A 21,259-nucleotide genomic window follows, 5' to 3' on the forward strand; every position below is an offset into this window, starting at 1 on the left:
TCTGGCCAGCAAATAATCTAGTAGGTTTGGGGATAAAAAAGCCTCTGGGGGAAAAGGCAGCTAGCTGCCATTAGCAAATAAATGGCAGGAAGTCATACTTCACATGGCACTAGAATAACACAAATGACATAGTGAAGCAAAAGCTAATAACTGCAGCCATTCTGCTGGGGGCGAGTAATTGAGAGACATAGGAAGTAGTTTTAGGGATGCCAAAAATACATCATTATTGGCTATTTGATGGGACATGTCAAAAAGCAACAGTCTGCTGCAAACCAAGACACGTTTGAATAGATGTATCTGTTGCAGCCTGGACAATATTCCACAGATGCAGAGCTAATGACGTATGCAAGGAAGAAATTTAGGTATTTCCACTCCAATTTAGCTCTGTTGTATCCATGAACTGTGAACAGCCTAGATCTGAGCACTCACCAAGTCCCAGGGAGACAATGGGATGTACTATATGGGCTGGCTAACTCTGTCTGTTGCAAAGCCATAATGGCCAATACTGAATGCTAGGATTGCGAAGGCGACAACAAATTCTTACAGTCTCATAATAACTCCATTCAAGCTCCTAGACTGTATTGTCCATTGACTTCCACCTCAGCATACAGATAATAGTAGTAGAGGACAAACATGTATGAATATGGTGTTATGCCATGTAGGTGTTCTTAGCAGTAGAAAATATGAAATAAAACCTTATTTTTCCAAACCATTATTAGACTATTTTTAGTCTTACTATGAAAATGAACAAAAAAATATAACCCAGACTTTCACAGTTGTAATTTTTGCAACTTTCCTTGTTTCGTTTTCCTTCAAAATCAGTCTTACCTGGTTTTGACTATATACTGCTTATTTTGCTTCTGCAGTCAGTCCCATTATATTTTGTAACAAAGCAGGTAACTTACAAAGATAATGAGGCATGAGCCTACTACTGGCTAGAGGCTAGGTGGCAATGCTGGTTTTGCCCTGTGTAAATGTCGGTGATTTTTGTGTAAGCAAAATGATTGCTACCTGGCTTTGACCATGCTGCTCAAGTGGAACTTATGTCTAACTGTCCACTAAGAAAAATTCATGTGGGTGTAAATAACTAAGTCTTTGACAATGTTTTTCATACCTTCTGCCTTCTTTCTGAAGAAAAATATACTTTAGAGGCTGCTGTTATGCATCAAGAGTTTTTAGTTTGTGTAGGGGTGTTGGTGCTGGATGGATCAGGGTGTTAAGGAGGCAGGACCCAGGTATTCTTGGAGCATCAGCCTTGAGTTCTTGTGTAATGAAAACAAACAAAACACTTTTAATGGTGAGTCAAACACAACTGATGCTTCACATCGATTACTGGGTATAAAGATCACTATGAATTGTGCCTGGAACATTGGAATGAGCTGGCCGAGGAGGGAAGCAATGGTCCTTTTTTTGTGATCTTCAGCCCATCTGCTCCTCTGAGTGCCATTAAAAAGAAAGTGAAATGGAAGATTTACTACTTAAAGAAAAAGCGTGACTGCTTTGTCACCATATTCCTTGCAAATACGTATTGATTTGCATTTGCAGGGCTGGCTTATTTTAAGGTGTCAGGGCAGTAGGACACCAAGTTTATCACAGCAAGTGACCAAGTTTAGAAGTTCTAGGAGAGAGCAGAAACAGAAGTTTTTTCCTTTACTTCATAGACCATGCAGTCTATTTTAGGTCATAAGCTAATATGGTATAAAGCATGAAAATATCAGCCCTGAAAGAATAAAGTTGATTACCTTCTAACAGTGAATTTTCTTAAAATTGCACTCCACATTAACTGGCCTGTATTATAACTCTGCAAATCAATGGTAGAATTGGCATCTCCCACTGAAGTATTTTTGTAAACTGCTATAGTCAACCAATATAGGATGTTAGAAAGAATCCCGTGTTTCCAAACATGAGCAAATACATGCACACAAAAGGAATGTTACACATATTTGCATAAACAATTGATAGTTCTTGAAAGATTTTGCTGGTAAATATTGTTAACGGTATGTTTGTCACCTGCTGTTGCTGCGGCAAAATACAATTATTAGTTAGAAGTAATTTTTATCATTTTGAACTGCTGCCACCAGACACAATTCTAAAGAGGGGATGGAGATATGATTTTATTAATACCATCAGAGTATAATATTTACGTTGTTTTATTCCATTCTGCTGGGGAGGGGGGTGTCAGATTCCTGATGACAGTTTGACAGAAAGACAATGTTAAAATGGGGAAGATATGTTCTAGCATTGTCTACTCTCCTCATTTAAGGCAAAGGAGGTGCATATAAAGTAATGCAGGACTAGACCTTGTCATCACTGAAATCAGTAAAAATGAAAGATTTCAACATTAATATTAACCATTGCATAACAGAAGAGGATGTCTTACAAATTGTAGAATCAAGGCTGCTTTTCAGATTTCATTTTTTTTAACTTTTATTATTCTCTTTTCTTAAAATATGACATAGTGCATACGTCCAGTCTACCTAGAAATCTGCAGTCAGCAACAGTAAGTTTGGAAGCAAAATCATCTTATACATAAGTAGTGTGATCTGAAAGTGCTAAGCAGCTGGGCTTTCATTGTGCTTATTTTCACCAAATTTAATCAACAAATGCTTCTTTTTCAGTTGTCTGAAACACTTTTTTTTTTTTTGAGCTTATTTCCAGCCAGAGTGGTGTCTGCAGGAGTCTGCACTCCTCTGCTCAGCACCAAAGTCCTATATATGTGGTACAGCATCCATTATACAGCTATAGGTGGGATCAGCATCTACAGGGTGATGTGATTGCTTTGTGCCAGTGGGGTGATGCAAGGGATTGCATTAGCAATGCTTGCAGATTTGCATTAGCAAATGGGGTTTCTTGTGTTTTCGAATTTGATTCAGGATTTATTGACTGAAGCTAGGCTAGAATGTCAGATCACCTCCATCTCTGTATTCATGTGCTTGTGTTCAGAGGTGTGCATGCATGTACAAGGCTCCCCTGTTATAAAAAAAAGTGAAATTAAGGACTGCATTACCTGCCCTAGGAGCTCAAAATACAGACACAAAAAAAATAACAGTTTAAAAATTAAATGGTATTTTTTAGAAGTTGGCAGAAATTAGGAAGCTGCAAGAAGTTTATCTGCTTGAGTTTCCTGGGATTGTATTCTTGAGCTCTTTTTCGCAGCTATTAGGAATTAGAAATGCTTTTAGAGTTGAAGCTACTCACAGGGTTCGAGAATCTGAAGATTTAGGCAAAACACACAACAAAAACAGCTGTAAAAACCCTTCACAATTGGCAGTATTGTAAATATAAAAATATCACAGTTACTACTAAACAAGTAGTAAGTCTTCACAGTACGTATAGACAAAAGCATCCATCAGAGTTGGTGCCCATCAAGGGGCTCAGCTTAAATGCAGGCATAGAGATCTGAGATCAGCTATTAAGTGGGCTGCTCAAAGACAGATGGCTATAACAAAGATCATGTTTCTTTGTGTGTGTGTGTTAAATGTTAAAATGTCCTGTGTTCCTGGATCTATTCACTTCTTCCTCCCGTTATCCACACACAAATGAGTCAGAAGGCCTGCTGTCCGCACTGGGGCCTGCCTCCCAAATAGTTCTTTCAGTGTGCCAAGTGCAGTACTTGCAGTTGTGCAGCCTGCAAAGACACTAATGTTGTATTTTAGTGAAAAAGACGTGTCTTGGTTCCACAGTTTCACTGTGTAGGCTGTGGTACTAATGGTATTCATCTGGTCATGTAGGTCTATGTTAACTAATTTTCATTGATACGAGTGGCCATTTCACTTGGTTGGTTGGCTAACATGAATTTTAATTCAGCATCAACCTGATTGGCCTGCTGTTGTTAAAGTCCTTGGTTGGCAACTCTTCTCAAGTTTCTTGGGCCCAGACTCCAGCTCTAGAGACGTGATCCTTTGGCATGAGCATACCTGTGCAGGCTGGAAAGATGATATCTACTGCGCTTAAGATGAAGGATAGCTTTCTTTAGAAATAAACTATTACTTGACTTCTTTCATAATCATTTCCTGGCCAAGCTTTCACAGATCATATGAAATGTTCGGTGCAAGTTTCAAATCATGTCAGCACGTCTAAAACAAACAAATAATACCACGTATATTCCAGCTTTGCTGTTAGTTGTTAGGAAACTCCCATTTAGAACTTTCTGTTGCCTCACCATTTTTAAAAAGGTTGTGTTATTTAACTGTCCCTCAGGAGTGCTGTGAAAATTAGCACAATCAGGCAACATCGATAATGAACTTTAAATTTATCAAGTGCTGCTAAGATTCTAAGTATCATTTGCTATTTGTCTGAGTTACCACTTTATTTGTTCAGAGGTAGAATTAAGATACTATGACTTAATGATATGAAAACCATGAAAACATGTATTAAACCAAATTTATTAACCATCAGCTGCCAAACTAAAGTCTTCTCTGTTTGTGGACAGTAAAGAACTGATTGTACTTTTTTTTTTTTTAATTTTTTTTGGTGTTTTTAATAAGGGAGCATTCACAGTGCTGATGTTTTGAATGAATTCCAGCATGAGTAATTACATCCTACCATATCTAAATATCAATTAGACATGGTCTTTTTTCACTTATTTCCTGTTCCACATTGCTGGGTTGTGTTGCTGAGCACTGTTGAACAGTAGGCACATTCACCCTAAAGTTGGCAGCGTTTTTCTGGCAGACAAGTGATATCTTTATGACCCGAGGATGAGTCTCTGGATACTTCCACAGACACTGGTTTTGCTCCGGGGCAGCTTGAGTGGTGTTACTTTGGCTTACATCTGCATAAGTGTGTGTAGGGATTATGGTACAATAATAGCTATATAAATACCAAATAATTAATAAAATTTGATACCTACTGTGGACAGATGATGGGTATAAAGCAGAATCCTGTAAGGCACAGATTTAACTTCTGGAACAATGTAAAATTCACTGCTCAGTAGTGGGGGAGGAGAAAAAACCTGTCTCAATTAGTATTTACTCTTAGGATTTTCCTCAAGTTCATCAGGAGGAATTGTGAATATGGGCTTTCCACTTCAATTAATTTACAGAACATTAGGTCCCTGGTATTTGTACTGTGTTCAGTGATGTGGTATCTAAGTTATACTCAGTAGTTACACCAAGTGCTATTCAATTATTCTTTTCATTGGATATTATGCCAAATTTCTTTGAGGGCAAAACATAAGATTCAGTGAACAAAAAAATCATTTATTTATGAGGGACATGGTTGAGAGCCCTCGAGTAGTGAGGAAATCAAATTCTTTTCATTTGCTTGTGAGCTCACTTCAGCACCTCAGCAGAGTATATTAAAAAAGGACTATTTCCGTTTAACTTTGTAAAATACTGAGCCCTTTAAACTCCACGTCAAAAATTCAAGTTCTTGGCACCTTGCAATATCATGCCATGCTGGGCTGTGGGGCCTGATACCACAGTGTTGAAGACAACGGGGAGACTTCTGTGTGGCTCCAAAGGGAGCTGCATGAAATGTCTCGGAGTTTCAGTTCATCTGGACTTTGATCTTTAGGAGTCATGTCCATATATGAAGGACAGATTTTGTTTCCACTGAAGCTGATGGGTGTGCTTTGCTCGGCACCTTTCAGGTGGTGCTTAGGACACTTACAGAACTGGGCTGATCTTACAACCTGAACTATGAGCAGAAAATTCTTTACTACAGTGAGACTGGGCTCAGCTTTCAAAAGGAATAAAATGGGATGGTATTTGTGTAAGCACTTGGTCCTTCCTCGTGGAAGCGACTAACCAAGGTGATGGGCAGCAGAAGATTAGAGCCTTGTTTTATAAAATTGCAACTTTGAAACAACACTTTGTTTGTGAAATCACATTAAGAGCCACTGGCCTAACTGCTTTGTAGAAATGGAAGATGTCTTAGCTTAGACATCACCAAACACCTCCACAAGATGGAATCAAATTCAACTGTAACCTTAATTCCTTGTTGGAAGTGGAGCTGTTTGCCAGGGAAAGAGACAAGCCTTGAATTTTTTGCTCAGTAAACATATAACAGGTTAAAAAAAAATTGTTTATTTTCCTGATAGGTAATATACATCCAGAGTTCAAACAATGGAGTAGTGACGGAGTGACCTTGGCTTGCCCAAAACAGAGATTTGAAAAGTATTAAACTGTTTGTACTGAGCGTGGCTGGTCTTTTAACAATACTCGTGTATTGCTCGGGGATACCCAGAGTCTCCAGGCACAAATTTATTCTTCACTATAATTGGAAATGCCTAGAAAAGGTGACAGTGTGAGAGATTTATAACTAATCACAACAATTGGAGTGTTCATTCTAAAATACCTCGCTAACAGATTACCACTTCCATGTTTCTATCTCGTAAACAATATAAATCTGTGAACAAGGATTTCAGCACACTTCAGCCTTATTGTTGGTTAAACATCACATATAGCGAGTTTGCCATTACATGAAGAAAATTACTTATTCTAATAATTGTTTCAAAAGTTTCGTAAAAGGCTGGCATCCTTTGGAAGAATATATTTGTTTGAGATAAATTAGGGCTTCATATCATGAAGTGAGGTCTAGATGCACTAATGGAGATAATCTACGTGCAATCCATGCAGGCCCTTAATTTTAAACGCCAATAAGAGATGTGCATGCGCATGCTTGTACAAATGTAACTTCTGCTCACCTAGTTCATACATGGCCATGTTTGAAAATAAATTCATATATCATTGTCTGTCTTTCAGCAGAGTTATACTGGCTTTTGTATGTATTTTTCAAATACCTCCATGGCCCAATTGCAGTGAGAGACAGACCAGTATGCCAACTGTCAACAAATAAGACTGATGTTGGTCATAAATTGGTATTATCTGAAAGATTTGGCAGGGGTTTGAGTTGGGATACAGCTTTGAACAATGCTACTTAACTGTGTCATTACTTGATGGCTTGTCTATAAATGATAGAACGATGATCAAATTATGCTGAAAGGTACTTATACATGTACATATTAATTGTGATGCTACACTGATATACAAAGTGCCAGCTCTGTATATCTGGATGACACGTTATTAGAAATAATTAAGTACAGCACTGAGTCCAGCTGTAACAGTGCAGCTGTGATTGTGTCAGTGCTTTGAAATTGCACATACTGCACAGTGCTGTGAAAGTAGCTAGCTGTATAACGCTTCCTAACACTACTTCCCACCCCAGTAAATCTACTTAATTAACAAACTAATCCTGCTTTATTATTGTGTAGCACCACAGTGCAATTACCTTCTAAAAATTCATATCCTGCTTTCTAGGCTTACCATTGTCTTACAAGTCAGTACTTTTGAGACCAAGTTGTGCTGTACCATGGCTGGCCGACCAATAAAATGTGAAGTTCTCTGCTAATACAATGTAATAAGTCCTTGAAAATAGGCAAGAGATATGTGCGTGTTCTAGGATGGCGAGAAGTGGGGTTCTCATGGAGTTGTGGGAGAGCCCAGCCTTGTACCTACCTTGCCTTACATGGAGCAGAATCCCAACTCCACATGAGCATCCTCATTCCTGCAGCATGTCGCTGAGGACCTTAGCTTGGGTTATAATGCAGGTTTGATTTCATCCCTGTATTCTCTAGACTGGAGAGCAGTGCCCCTGAAGAGGCAGTTAAATATTGCTATCTATGATGCAGGTAGACATCAAAACAGAAGGATTTAGATGCTCCTTCCTCTACTGCTTAAATAAGCAAGAGATGAGTCTTTAAATGTTGTAGTTCTAAAATTGCGAAATGTGAACTCTACTTAGCAACTTCAATAACCTTTTTTTTTTTAAATCAGATTGTGCTTCTAGGAATAAAACATGTCTGATATATGGAGGCATTTCTGTTTTCAGTGAGAGCCTCTGTTAACGTGACACAAACCCTTTAAAATGCAGACATGCACTCAGCAAATTCGATAAGCCCTGAGATGAATTTAGATGCACAAAGATGGTGAAGCAACCTAATCCTTCCTACAGAAGATAATGTTTAAACAAATTTCTTTCATTCAATGAAAAACCTGGGCAAGCTTATTTAATATAGTCTTTGCATTTAATTAGCTCTGCTGAAGGAGTACTTACCATATTTCAAAATACGATTTATTTTCTTTTGTATTAATTATTTTAAGATCCTCAAAAGAAACCTGGAGAGAGAGGTGGGAAAAAAGAAGGAAAAATGGAGTTGGGGGGAAGGCTCTTAATTAATCTGAGCCATCAGAAGTCATCTTTTTGGAATAGGGGAGATGGGATATGGGATTGAAAATAAATAGTACTTTAAAAGGCAGACTCCCTACATGCATAATGAAGAATACTCATTAAAACGCAAAAAGAATTCTGTGTGAATGAATTGTTGCTAGGCATTGATATAAGAAATGCACGCTTACACACTAAACTGTCATATGGAGAAAAGTCAAAAATAGAAAAATAATTCTGTGAAGAACTCAATATGGTCAAAATTATTGACAGAACTCAAGGAAGTGTAAAATTGTGATGTACCCAAAGAACAATATACCCCAGAGTCAATGTCTCCATTCTTTCTGTATCTTTTTGCTGTTGCGAGGTTGGCATAAACAAAGCTATTCCTTTTGGGAAGAATTTATTCCCCAATATATTTCTAGCAAGTAATTTTACTGAGAGTGCTATAACTGCACAATCCAATTACCCTCATGCTTTCAAGAGGGAACAGTGTGTATACAAACAGGAGGCCCTGCTCTCCTCAACACAACTGGAACTGCAATATGAACAGCATTTTGACATTTTTTATTCTAGATGTCATATTCTGTTGATTTTCTAACTTATGCACAAGCAATTAAATCACCTTTTTTTTTTTTTTTTTCCCCTGCAGCATCAACATTACACCAAGGGGTGTTAGCAACTTTGCACTGCACAGGATGAATGTAATTGTATGTGTATTGGTATCATCTAAAAGTTGCTATGGTTGCCTGGGTACAAGCAAGAGGAGAATTGTGCCCATTTTAGGCAGTTATTTAGTATTGTACTTACAGGCTTCTCTTGTTTAATCATTTAACATGTCACTTTGTTCCTTGAAAAGCTAAATACGGTCTTGTAAATATCATATTACACTCACCTTAATTTTTGCAAAAAGCCAGACAGCACACTATGTTAGCAACAGAATTGCCTTATATTTTAATCCGTCTAGGAACTGTATGTTCCAAGTACAGGATGAAATCCAGTTTTCCAACAGCAACAGTATATCTATATTTTCTTTTTATTCTATCAAGCAATTACACAAATTTTAATTTCCAATTAAAGTGAACTCACTTATTAGGCAACAAGTCGTGCAGTTTTATGCCAGTCAAATCTCACTGGTTAAGTAAAGCTTGTTTATTTTTCTCTAGTTCTACAAGATGCATGAGGTTTATTTCACTTTTCTGTACACAATTTGTATAAATGTTTTTACTATCCTTTTATTGCTATTAGTCAATAAAGCTCCCCTGAAAAAAATCCCTTGGGCTTGATCTTGGCATTGAAAGTATTTGCTTTCTCTGGGAATTACTTAAAGTGATAGGACGTGCTTATGAAAGATGGGAATAAGGAGGGGAAGAAAAACAACTTTCTCATCATTTTTTTTTCCCCATGTTCTTGTGACTGAAGATAAATATTTGAAATATTGCTGTTTGATTTTTTTTTCCACAAAATTTTATCCAAACAATACATTCCCAGAGACTGCATGTTGGTTGAGGAAGCAGCTTGAAACTCATTTTCCTTCTGTTTTTCCATCTGCAAAATGGCAGTGAGTTTAATAACTCAGCCCTCTTTCTCCCTCAAATTCCCTTTCAAATACTGTCATAGTATCCACGTCTGATACTGACTTTCAAGATGAAAGTGAGTAGAAGCTAGACTTTGTAGTCTAGAAGAGGCAGGATGATCAGATATTACAAGAGCTGTGGCTACAACTTAGAGATGACAACTTAGAGATGTCATCCTGAGAACAGGTGCAATGGTCAACAAAAGGCATGGTTCATGGTGAGATGGGCTCACCTGAACTGCACACAGCGTAGTCCACCTGGTAGCTGCTCAGTCATTAAACTCTTTATGTGGTGGCTGTGTATCTCTCTCAAAATATGGGTATATAAAGGAAGGTGTGGGGAGCTGGGGGTTGGCCTCTTCTCACAGGTAACTAGTAATAGGACTAGAGGGAATGGCCCCAAGTTGCGCCAGGGGAGGTTCAGGTTGGGAATTAGGAGACATTTCTTCTCAGAAAGAGGAGTCAGGCATTGGGATGGGTTGACCAGGGAGGTGGAGAAATCACCATCCCTGGGGGTGTTCAAGGAAAGGTTGGACGTGGTGCTTAGGGACATGGTTTAGTGGGTGCCACTGGTAGTAGGGTGATGGTTGGACCAGATGATCTTGGAGGTCTTTTCCAACCTTAATGATTCTATGATTTAGCATTGGCCATCCAGCTTCACAAGCACTGGGTGACGTTCTGCAGGCAGGTCTCCGCTTTAACAACGCTCCCTGGTTTGAAAGAATTCCATCAAGCCATGGGTTCTTACGCTTGTACTGTCCCAAAGAGTAGGGGTGCAAGACCTCACCCCTGCTCATTTAGGAAGCCCCGGAGGTGCCAAAGGAGCCCTGTGCCAGCCGGCCCGGCACTATTTGGGGGGTCGCTTAGCTCCCCAGCTGCAGGGCCCGGCCTCCGCCCCGCGCCCCTCACAGGCAGCCGGGGGTGTGTGAGACCATGGGGTGAAAGGGTGAGGAGGAGGAGGAGAAAACTGACGGGGGGAAAAGCGAGGGGGGCGTGCATGAGCGGGGGGAGAAAGGGGAGTGAGCGGGAGCGGCGGGCAGCGGAGCGGAGCGGGCCGGCGGCGAGCTGCCGGGCCATGGCGCGGCGGGCCGGGGGCGGCGGTGGCTGCCGTGATGGCGGCGGGGGGGTCCCCCGCCGGCTGGTGCTGTGGCTGGCCCTGTGGGGGCTGTGCGGCGGCGGCGGCGCCCAGCCCGGCCGGGGGGCTGCCATGCCCTGGGGCTGGGGCCCGGCGGCGGCCTGCAGCCCCCGCTGCCTGCACGGCGGGCTGTGCCTCGGCAACGGCACCTGCCTCTGCTCCAAGGGCTACGAGGGCGAGCTCTGCCAGCACGGTAACGGCGTGGGGCCGGGGTGCGGGTGTGGGGCAGGAGGGGGGTGATGGGGGGTGGATGGAGGCAGGGTGGGAGGAACGGTGCCGAGGGCGCAGCCGGCAGTCAGCAGGTGGGTGAAGATGCTCGCTTGGGTGTGAAATGGTGGTGCCGTCAGCGCGTCGCGTTTCATCGTCTGAAGGGCCTTTAAATACCTGTTCGTTGAATAAGCTTCGGCATCGCCTTCCCTTTGCCGTTTTCTCTGCGTGTAAACCCCCCTGGGCGAGGAGTGATGCCTTTGGAGGGCTGACGGCCGTCTGGACCTGAGCAACGTTAGGCGGTGCTGCCGGGTGGGGTTGGTGAGATGAGTGCTGAGGAAAAGGTAAAAATGTGTGTAGAAAGCAGGTTGTTTGCTGGGTCCCTCGTTTTTTCAGAGCACGCCATGCTCATAAAAATACAGCAGCTTATTTCCTAGATATAACCTTACCTATGGAGTTGCTTGCGCACCCCGTTTCTGTGGTGGGTAAGCTGGGATGAACGGAAGGGTCTGTTCCTGCTGGTCTCCAAGGGGAGATGAAGTATTTCTGAAAGTGTTGCTCAATGCACAAAATGCTAGCGAGAAGAGTTTCAATTTAAACCCTGTTTAGTGTAATGTTCCCAATTTTAAATTGTTTTCTTCAGAAGTTGAACTCTAGAGTACTGTGGCTAATAATTGCTACAACTCAGTGTCAGGAGAAGCTCTGTTGCCTTATGTCTTGTCCTGTAGGAAGAGGTAATGCAATTTGTACTGTATTTCTCTTAGTTCTCAGTGCACTTCATCTAAAATGTCATTCTTCTAAACTTTGAAATAGGATGCATCAGGGAGCGTCCTGAGCCACTTCTGTGACAGGTGCTGAAAATTTCACCTCGTACTGCAGTCACTCGGGGAGCGCTGGTTTATGGAGAACCGGGGTTAGCGGGCGGTGGGTTGCGGTGCCCGGTAACACACTGCGTTGTGGGGATGAGTAGCAGTGCTGTGAGAGCTTTTTCCAGACAAATGTTGGACCCTAGCCCTGCTTGGCTTTAGTGGAGTTGTGAAAGATCATCAGAGACACAGGTTTGTTTATGAGCTAGAGTGGTGAACGATCTGCTATTGTTAAGGGAACCACTGCTTGCTCCGATAAGGCCATCAATGGAGAAAACAACTGTGAAGAAATGAGACCTCATCCCTTGCTCTGTCAAGAACACCCACTGAGTTAACTTCTTATTTTCCTCTTCTTGCTCACAGAAATCATAGAAATGAAAGATGGGACATGTCCATCTGACTCTGTGCGTGTGGTGGGGTTGTGGGGTTGTGCTGTGTTTTTTATGTTAATATCATGGTCTTGAAATAGTGGGGTAAAAAAAAAAAGTGTTTGTGATGTCTCTAGTCTTCCCTGGCTGTTGAGAAAATACAGATGGAAAGGAGAAAAATCTGTTCTGTCACTTAAAAAAAAATCCAGTGTTAGGAAAAAAAAAAAAAGTTTTTTTTTCGTTGTTTTTAAATAGATGGTCTTCAAACTCTAACTGGAATTTGTGGTTGCAGGCTAAATGGATCTAATAACATGCACAGATCCTTGTTCAGTATAGGCTGTGAAATAACCTAACCTGTGGAATTGCAAAACATGGATATACCAGAGGGAAAAACTTGAGCAAGACTTTTCCTAGTGCAATTCTCTCTGGTTGAGTGGATTTCTCAGAAGAAGAGTTTTACTGCTTAGCCTTCTTGCTCCATGTGGGATTGCAGTGACATGCCAGGCAAGCATGTTGTGGTGGCAGGTTCTATCTGTCCCGAGAGCTCACTGGTCACTGGGATATTGCAAAATACTTCGGGGTGTTTTTAGCATAGCTTTTATTCTAGTGAGAAGCTGCAGATCAGATTCCTCCCGTGTATTGGAGATACAGCCTTGCTTATTCTGGGAAGTCGAAGAGCAGTTGCTTATATTTTGGCAAAGTGTAAAACGAGCATAAGGAGAAGATGTGCAGTTTGTAGGCTGCAGATTTCAGGACAAAGTTCTTTCACGCTACCCCAGCTCAGTATTGAAATGCCTTCTAAAAGGTGTTTGGCTTATTTATAGAGCTTTCAGCTCTATAAATTCTATAAATACACAGAATCATAGAATCATTCAGGCTGGAAAAGACCTCTAAGTTCATCTAGTCCAACCTTTAGTCCAACCGTATGGGAAAGTATCTGCCTGTCCAAATGGTAATAGTTAGCAGATGAGAATACTGGTGTAGGGTTCCAGCACTGCATAATGCACAGAGCTGTGCTTTTGGGATCTCATTACTATTCTCTTGGTTCCTTTCTGTTTCACACCAGCTCTTCCCTCTTGCTGTTTTCTTCATGTAAGTGGTGTCAGATTTAACTGTTAGGTCATCGGGGCAAAGATGCTCTCTTGCTCTGTACGTGACTCCACAGTGGTATTCTGATACTGATATTAGTATGTTTTTTTAGCATAAATAAAATAAGCCTTATAAAACTGGGAAAAAAAAACAAAACAAAACAAAACAAAAAAAACCAAAAAAAAACCAAAACAAACAAAAAAAAAACAGAGAAATAGAATTTTCCCGAGGTGGAGATATTTAAATTTATGGCATTTCCAATGAACTGAAAGCATCTAGTAAAACAGTTAAGCGGTGCTGAGTGCTGAATGTTCCTTTCATATGTGTCTGCATCCTTTATTTGCATGCAATATTCATTGTGCAGATATTAATGTATTCTTCAGTTGGATTTTGCCCTGATGTTGCCACCAAGCAGTGTGGTGTTACTCAGTGCTTACTTTTTTCCTCTTCCGTCAAGACTTCTCACTCATCCAGTCAAAAGACAAAGCAATGTCATGCAGAGAGCTCATCTCGCACCTGTAGGTAATTCAGATCAGACTCTCTGAAACACATAGCTTCCTAAAATTTGGGTGTGAATAAATGTGTGTTTTCTCAGAAACCAGAGGTGACTGGGGAATGATTTATGAAAATCCTAGCAAGGATTTGCAAAATTGAGCTTCTTATTCATGCCTTAAACAACACATCCAAGCTGCTGGCAATGAAAGAGTTGTGGAATCTAGGATGGCCACAGATGCTTTTCTTCCTACAAATGATTTAGTTATGACAGAAGTTACATCCATCTTGGATGATTTCTAAATGGACATTTCAGACAGGTCTTTTGAGAGGCCAACTGAGGAAAAAAAAATAAAAATAAAAATTAAAAAGGGTGACAAAGAAGGAAGTGATGACTTATCTCTGTGCATGGAAACTTTTTCATCAGCAGTGTGGGATGGCAGAGCAAACGTATCTTAGGAAATGTGAAGACAAACTGAGTACTCACAGGCTAAAGTAATGCACGTTTCTCATGTACTTAAGTATTAGCTTTGGTAAGCTTCACCAAGGTTTGTTTGTCTTTCTTACAGCCACGTGTTATCCAAAATGCAAAAATGGTGGGGAATGTCTGAGGCCTGGAAAATGCAGATGTCCACCTGGCTATGGGGGTAGATACTGTCATAAGGGTGAGTAAAACCCGAACAAGTGATAGCTTGGAAACACTCCGAGTTTGAAAACAGACAAAATGGATTTGGGACTTCTCAAGTGCAGGCTTAATGCTCTTTGAAATAATGACCTTAATTTCTTAGACCTCTGACTTTACTGTCAAAAAATGTAAATCCTAGAGGATCTGTGTGCTTGCAGGATAATAGTGTGGAGTATATGTATTTGTGCTTGTTTGAGAATTTCTTGTGAGAAATTGAGAGAATTTTCTCCCTTGTAAATGCATTGTTTGTGTGTTTGTAAATATTTTGTGTTTTAAATGCTGTTTAGCTGTAGAGCAGACTTTTTTTTCTAATTAATTTCATCAGATGATTTGTATAGATATGTATTTCTTTGTTAGGTGTTTGAAACTTTTATGTACCTGCAAGATAGTAATACTGAGGGCAAGCTGCTAAAGTTACGAGTAGCGATGTGCTGCTGATAGGTAAGGGGAGATGGCAGAGATGAGGAGTAACAAAGACCAATTTTTATGGTTTTGTGAAGCCTACTGGATATATGCACAGGTTGGAAAAGGTGATCCAAGAAAACGTTTTGTTATGAACTCATCAGACTACTGGTGTAACTCCTGAGCTCTGCGATAAAAGGTGAAGCAAACTTCAAAACAGTTTAAAGGGAAAACAACGTAGTAGGCAGGATATCCCAAGAGAGTGAAGGAAAAGAAATCTTTGTTTTTCTTTCGGCAGAAAAGGCTCTGCGTATCACTTGAAAACTTGCCAGGAGTTCTCTATGAAGAGGCACTGTTAAGTTAGTTTTGCTGTTGTCACCATGCTAAGAACTTGCTAAGCATTCTTTCTAACTGCAGTCAGAGCAGCCAGAAGTACCTTGCTGGGTTCTCTGCTTACTCTTGGTGTTTATTCCATGGACATTTGCTGTATTTCTTTCCTAATGTTAAATAGCTACCAGAGCTTACTTGAAACATAACCTAATGTGGACTTGGGGATGAACTTGACTGGCTTCTGCAGCTCTCTGAAGCCTTGTTGCTGTTGGGTTGTCTGTGGGGTTTTGGTATTTCATGGAGAAAGTGTGACCTGAGCTTACCTAGCGTGGTGACATCTAAGTTTACTGAACCTTAAATCATAGCTCTGGGATGTTAACTAGATTGAATGGGAATTCAAATGCTAGTGATAATGTCAAAATTGTTAACATTATAGACAAATGAGAAAGATAAGGAACTGTCTTCTAATGAAGATCTGTATAATGGTTATGTGTAATGCACTGAGAAATAACTATTCATTTTGTGTAGATTTTACAGTATTGACAGCAATGAGGTGAACTGGAGCATGGTCAGTTTTGTTTTCCAGCAATAGGATGTGAATGTGTGTGTGTGTATATATATATATATATATATATATAAAATTTCTTAAAAAACAACTGAAAGCATATGTTAGTAGGGTCAGTGTGGAAGGGAAAACTTGACCTTCTCAGAAGAGTCTGAATTGGAAGCAACGTGATAGATACTACATGAACAGAAAAAGCAGAATAGGGAATTGGTTTATGTTATTACCATAGGCTAGACTTGGATCTCTATCCAAGCAAATGTGCTGCTTGCGTTTTGTGTGTTCTCCCTGTGGGGCAAAGGATGTGCTTGTGGTCACCTGTAAGGTGCAGTATTGTGGCTTACGGAGCCTGGATGTGCAAACCTGCTGTGAAGAGCCACGTGCTATTAAATACGTCAGCTTACACTGTGTGGTAAAGAAATACGAAAACAAGCTCTGAAGTGCTTTTCTAGCTGTGCTAGAGTAAACTTGTGTGCCCTTGCATATTCAGCCTTTGTGCCAAAAATCTGTTAGCTGAATTCATGCTCAAAACTTGTGGTAGAAGAGGGATTTAAAGCTTTTCCTAGGAAGCATCAAGCAGGCATCCTGGCTGTCCATCATTATAATGAAGGATAGAAGCTTTTCTCCTGTAAAGTGAAGGTGCTGTATACATTTACATTCATTCTTGTGGAAGGATGCATTTGATTGTACAGAACAGCGATTATGCCACATTTCAGAGATGATAGTGCACTACGCAGTTGATACCAGTCATGTCTGGCATAAATAATGCTTCATTAATTAGCCCTTCAGGGCTTTGACATGTAGAACAGTTCTGAAATGAGGAGACTTGCTTAGGTGACCTTTGGTAAAGCACCACTCAGCTGCATTATAGTCACAGGTTTATTTGTCAAAGTAATATCCCCTTCTCTTCTTGCTCTTGTTATGTGTAGGAACGCTCAGGGAAGGAAATAACGTGAATTCTTGGCCACGTGTTGCTGACTTACCAGCTGTGATTTGGCTAGATCGATAACAATGTGCATGGTGGTAGTTACGGTGGTGTAGCAGCTGAACGTTTGGTTCAGTTATTTTCGGGGTGGGGAGGCACAGCAGTTTTGTGCCGTAACCATAATCATACTTGTTAGTTGGTACTCTCAGGTTAAATGCTCAACAAGCATTTATGCACGTGCTTAATTTTAACTGCATGGTGGTGGATTGGCATGGTTCTGTCATCGTTGCTAACTTCTGATGGAGCTGTGCCTTACTATGAACAGTCAAAATCTTAGTCTTTGCAGAAGTGATAAAACGAGTAGTCGATGGTAGGCCAGCTGTTTAAAGGTATCTGTTCAATTTCCTATGCTGCTCCTGAAACGTAGTGTGTATGCTGTCCTTCTGCAGTAAGCTGTGAAGGAGGCTGCCAAAACGGTGGGGAATGCATCTCTGTCAACGGGGTTGTGAAGTGCCTTTGTGCTTCTGGCTGGACAGGATCAAGATGCCAAGAGGGTGAGTATTTACACTCACACACTTCATCTGTACCGCTTAAATGCCGACAGTCCCAAAGCCCTGTAAACAAGCCCTGATGGACTCTGATGAGAGAGCAGTAAAAACAAAAATAATTTGCTAGATACATCGTTGAAGTAGTCCCAGTTCTTTTTATCATGCATTCTCAAGAGCAGAAGCCTTACTAATTTGATTTATATTTAAAAAAAAAAAAAAAAAAAAAAAAACCTAAACCCTGTATTTCACCTGGGAGAAAAGTTGAAGAAACTCAGATCTCAGTTAAGATGCTTGCATTGCTTTGCTGTGAAGTAGGATGATGAGATGACGTTATCATGGCATGGGACATATGTAGTACGTTGTGTGTTTACATATAGAAAATATTGATGAAAATGTAAGTGCAGTGACAAAAACATTTTTAAAAAAATTAAGAAGCTAATAACTATGGAAATGTCATTGCACTGAAACAGAAATGAGGGACCTGCATTATTGGCATGTCTTCCAAAAAATAGCACAAATTATTCTGCATTAAGGCGTACATTTGTCAACATTTAAACAAAAAACCTTACACAGTGTGTGTGTATTTTTATTTATTTATTTATTTATTTTTCATTCCCGTGGTCCTGGAAATGCCTTTAGAGTAATACCAGTTGAGCATCTGACCTGGAAGAAAATGTGTTTTGCCATTTTGATTCGTATCATCCTGAATATTTCATTCTGTCAGGATTCTTTTATATCAGTTTTATAAATCCTGCTGGCTTACCCATTCTTTCCTTCTAGCAATTTGTCCTCAAGGTTGTCGGAATAATGGAGCTTGTGTGGCTCCTGGGATTTGTAGCTGTCCAGCTGGATGGGTTGGTGGAGCATGTCACTTAGGTAAATAACTTCTGACATTTTTCTTGCATCCATTTCTCTACTTGTGTGATTTATACAATATAGTGTTTAAATCTTCAGTGCCTAACAAAGCTGCTAGAAAAGTATTTTAGAAGAGTAAATGAGAGGTTCTTCTGCATACTAGAGATCTTATGTGTATGCATAAGGAATAGATGGCTTTTCACATTGGTCAGAAAGACAGAGCTTTTCCACTTCAAGTAACTTCAGATTCAGTTTTGGTTGTCACCAAATTTATTACTTAGTGTATGTTGTATTTCGGAAATATCTTCTGTAAACTGAGACCACGGTTTAAAGAACTAAAAATGGCCATTACAGAAATGCTAACACTACTGACATGGGCTAGAAGCTTCATTAAATTTTATGGATGTGGAGAAGTGTAACTTGCTTGAAGTGAGCTTCAAGGATAAATTGGGGAGAATCAATTCCAGGTGCTCTTTACAGCCAGCTTTCGCTCACCCTTCTATGAGGATTAGTTCTGACTGACATTCCTGCTGAACAACCACTTGCATTTTACCAAATTTTGATTCACAGAAGCAGATGAATATCATAAAACCTTTAATCTACCTAGAGCTGCGTAGGCCTGTATGCCAGTAACAGCTCTGCCCTGATGCTAAAGGCAATAATCCCAAGATGAAGAAAGGAAAGCTTTTTGTTTGCTCTCTAGGAGACTGAGAGACAGCTCACTTAAACGTTGCTTTTGATCTGGATAGGATGGGTGCAAAGTCTGTGGATTAAGTCCTCCTGCGTATGAAATATTTGTGTGGCTCTGGGAGTCCAAATTGGCTAGCATTAGTTCTGCAATATGTGTATTGTCAAACAAACATTAACAAATAAATACTTCAGCGTTCCCATTTGATCAGGAAAATGCTTGTTCTTTGTATTCAATGGTGAATTGTGGTAGAGCATGATAGTAAAAGGTAAGTACGTGACATGCAGAGAAACTATGAAATACTTGGTTCCACTCCCTGCACCAGGAAAAATGGTGGAAATGTTCAGGTTCTTAATGTCAGAATAATCACTGTGCCTGAACTACATAGATCTCTATCCGGTTTGACCTCTCTTGGCAAAGGCACTCATAAGCAGATTGAAACCCTCTCATTTGTTTCCTTAACTGGTGTGTAGCTGGGGGACAACCGAAGCTGTGCCTGCTCGGTTCCCCATTGCCGTTCCTCTTTCAGAGGAGTGGGGAAACACAAGGGCAATGTGTAAGCAGCAGCAAGTATGTGGTAACTGTTTCCTCGTGGATGCGTAGATCCAAGAACTGCCTTGAAAAAAGTTTCAGCAGAAATTTTTATCGGTCCCTCACTCTCATGGAGGCATCCATCTAAAAATAGTCTGTGCCTTAAAGAGCAATGGAAATGATAGTATTTTAAAAGGAGAATGGAGCATGAGTAAGGCTAGCCGTACTGTGGCTGTATTCCAGTGAAGGCCACGAGGCCATAAATTGAGAGGCATTGCTTTTCGGTTCTTCCATTATGCTTTTATTTATACTGTCCCTGTGTAGTCTCCAGGGAGCAATTCTGCTAGTACAGTGAGACAAAGAAGAAAAACGATCCTGTGCTGTGCAGAAGACATACTGTGTGTCTGGTGTCTCATTTCAGCTGTATGTAAACTACCTTGTCAGCATGGAGGAAAATGCATAGCTCCAAACGTGTGCAGATGTCGACTGCCCTACTCTGGTCTACAGTGTACAAAGAAAAGGAAGGAATGAAACAACTTCAGCAAAGATAAGCTGCATTTTCTTCACCATACGGAGATGAAGTCTGGGGGAGGGAGAAATTAAACATGGTAGCTAGTTGATTTCAGGTAGCTTTTTGTCTTCGGTATATTAAGTGAATGCTTTTCTGTATGAAAGCGAAGTATTGCTGATTGTAACAAAGCCGTTATAAGTATCCAAGTGTGTTTAGTGTGTGGTGCACACTCCTGTGTGTAGTGTATGATTTTCTGCTGTTCTCATTTTTCTTCATAAGCACAAGTATTATGTCTTGGTTGATAGAGCTGACCTTGAAATAAAATTTACTCTTCAAATAAAGTGCTTCAAAATGGATCTATTCTCTTCTGTTTTTTTTTTCCTTCTGACTAGAATTGATGTTTTATATTAGTGATGTGTTTTTTAAAAAGCACATGAAACAAAGCATCATAATTCAGATCGTCAGAAGTGGATGTTAGTTCAAGTCTGATTTACCTTTGATAAGACGACACAATTGCAAGAGGAAACTTGCAGAGTTTGCATCTCTGTGGAATAACAGCAAAGAGCAAAACATTTTATTAAAACCATGATTCTTGCTTTTTGTGTACTTCCTGCCCCTCACCCCCAATCAGATTTGGATTTTGATCAGTTAAAGCCTTATTTAAAACAAAAAGATAAAAAATACTTGTTCAGACAGTTCCACTGTTACCTTCTAAAAGCTTAATCCTTACTGATACTCTGACAGAATCCTTATCTTGACTACTTTTACTATCATGGTATCTGATTATCTCTGTACTTCCAATTTATTTCTTTTCTGTATTCCAGCAATATAGGGAAATGAGTTTATCTCCATTTGGAGATGTAGATGTTGATGATTTGTTTCTGCTCAAGGTTGTGTCTTTGCAGGAGCAACAAAATGGGGGGCTACAGACTGGCAGCAAGGAAAAGCCTTGTTTGCCATGAATCACCTGTGTGGAGGATGCCAAGGTTTGCCTTCTGGCCATGCTCCAGTCTGGCTTCATTTAGGTTTTGCAGCATTCTGGGTGGGCTGCAGATCTGACAGACTTCAACAGGCGTTGTTCCATGGTTCGTCTGTGCTGTTTCTCAAAGGCTACAGTTGAGGAAGGTTGTGCCAAAACGTGCAAGTTGAACCAGGCAATTTTCTAAATAATGTCCAAATAAATCTTTTTTAGATTGATTTTCATTGTGTTCTAGGTGAAACGTAATTTTCAGTGTGAGAGTTTCAGCTTTGCATTATTTTGATCTATTTGGCCATGCATTATTTTAATCCATGTGATAAAATAAGATTGTATCTGTATAT

The 21,259-nt window shown here is 40.3% G+C and overlaps 1 protein-coding gene across 1 annotated transcript; it reads left to right on the forward strand.

Moving 5' to 3' along the window:
* Positions 1-10,763: 10,763 nt before the first annotated feature.
* On the forward strand, positions 10,764-20,295 carry LOC106037496 (von Willebrand factor D and EGF domain-containing protein-like). Its single transcript, XM_048075434.2, has 5 exons — positions 10,764-11,073; positions 14,472-14,567; positions 17,256-17,360; positions 18,135-18,230; positions 19,850-20,295. The coding sequence occupies exons 1-5, from the start codon at positions 10,821-10,823 to the stop codon at positions 19,957-19,959; spliced, it is 660 nt and encodes a 219-aa protein (XP_047931391.2). The 5' UTR covers positions 10,764-10,820; the 3' UTR covers positions 19,960-20,295.
* Positions 20,296-21,259: the final 964 nt, after the last annotated feature.

Source organism: Anser cygnoides, chromosome 2, assembly GCF_040182565.1.
Source record: "Anser cygnoides isolate HZ-2024a breed goose chromosome 2, Taihu_goose_T2T_genome, whole genome shotgun sequence".
NCBI classification, from domain to species: Eukaryota; Metazoa; Chordata; class Aves; order Anseriformes; family Anatidae; genus Anser; species Anser cygnoides.

Excerpts from the sequence above, each read along its gene's own strand:
- LOC106037496 (XM_048075434.2), top strand. The coding sequence starts at position 10,821 with ATGGCGCGGCGGGCCGGGGGCGGCGGTGGCTGCCGTGATGGCGGCGGG. Across the intron at positions 11,074-14,471 it reads GGGCGAGCTCTGCCAGCACG|CCACGTGTTATCCAAAATGC; the intron begins GTAACGGCGTGG and ends TCTTTCTTACAG. Across the intron at positions 18,231-19,849 it reads TGGTGGAGCATGTCACTTAG|CTGTATGTAAACTACCTTGT; the intron begins GTAAATAACTTC and ends GTCTCATTTCAG.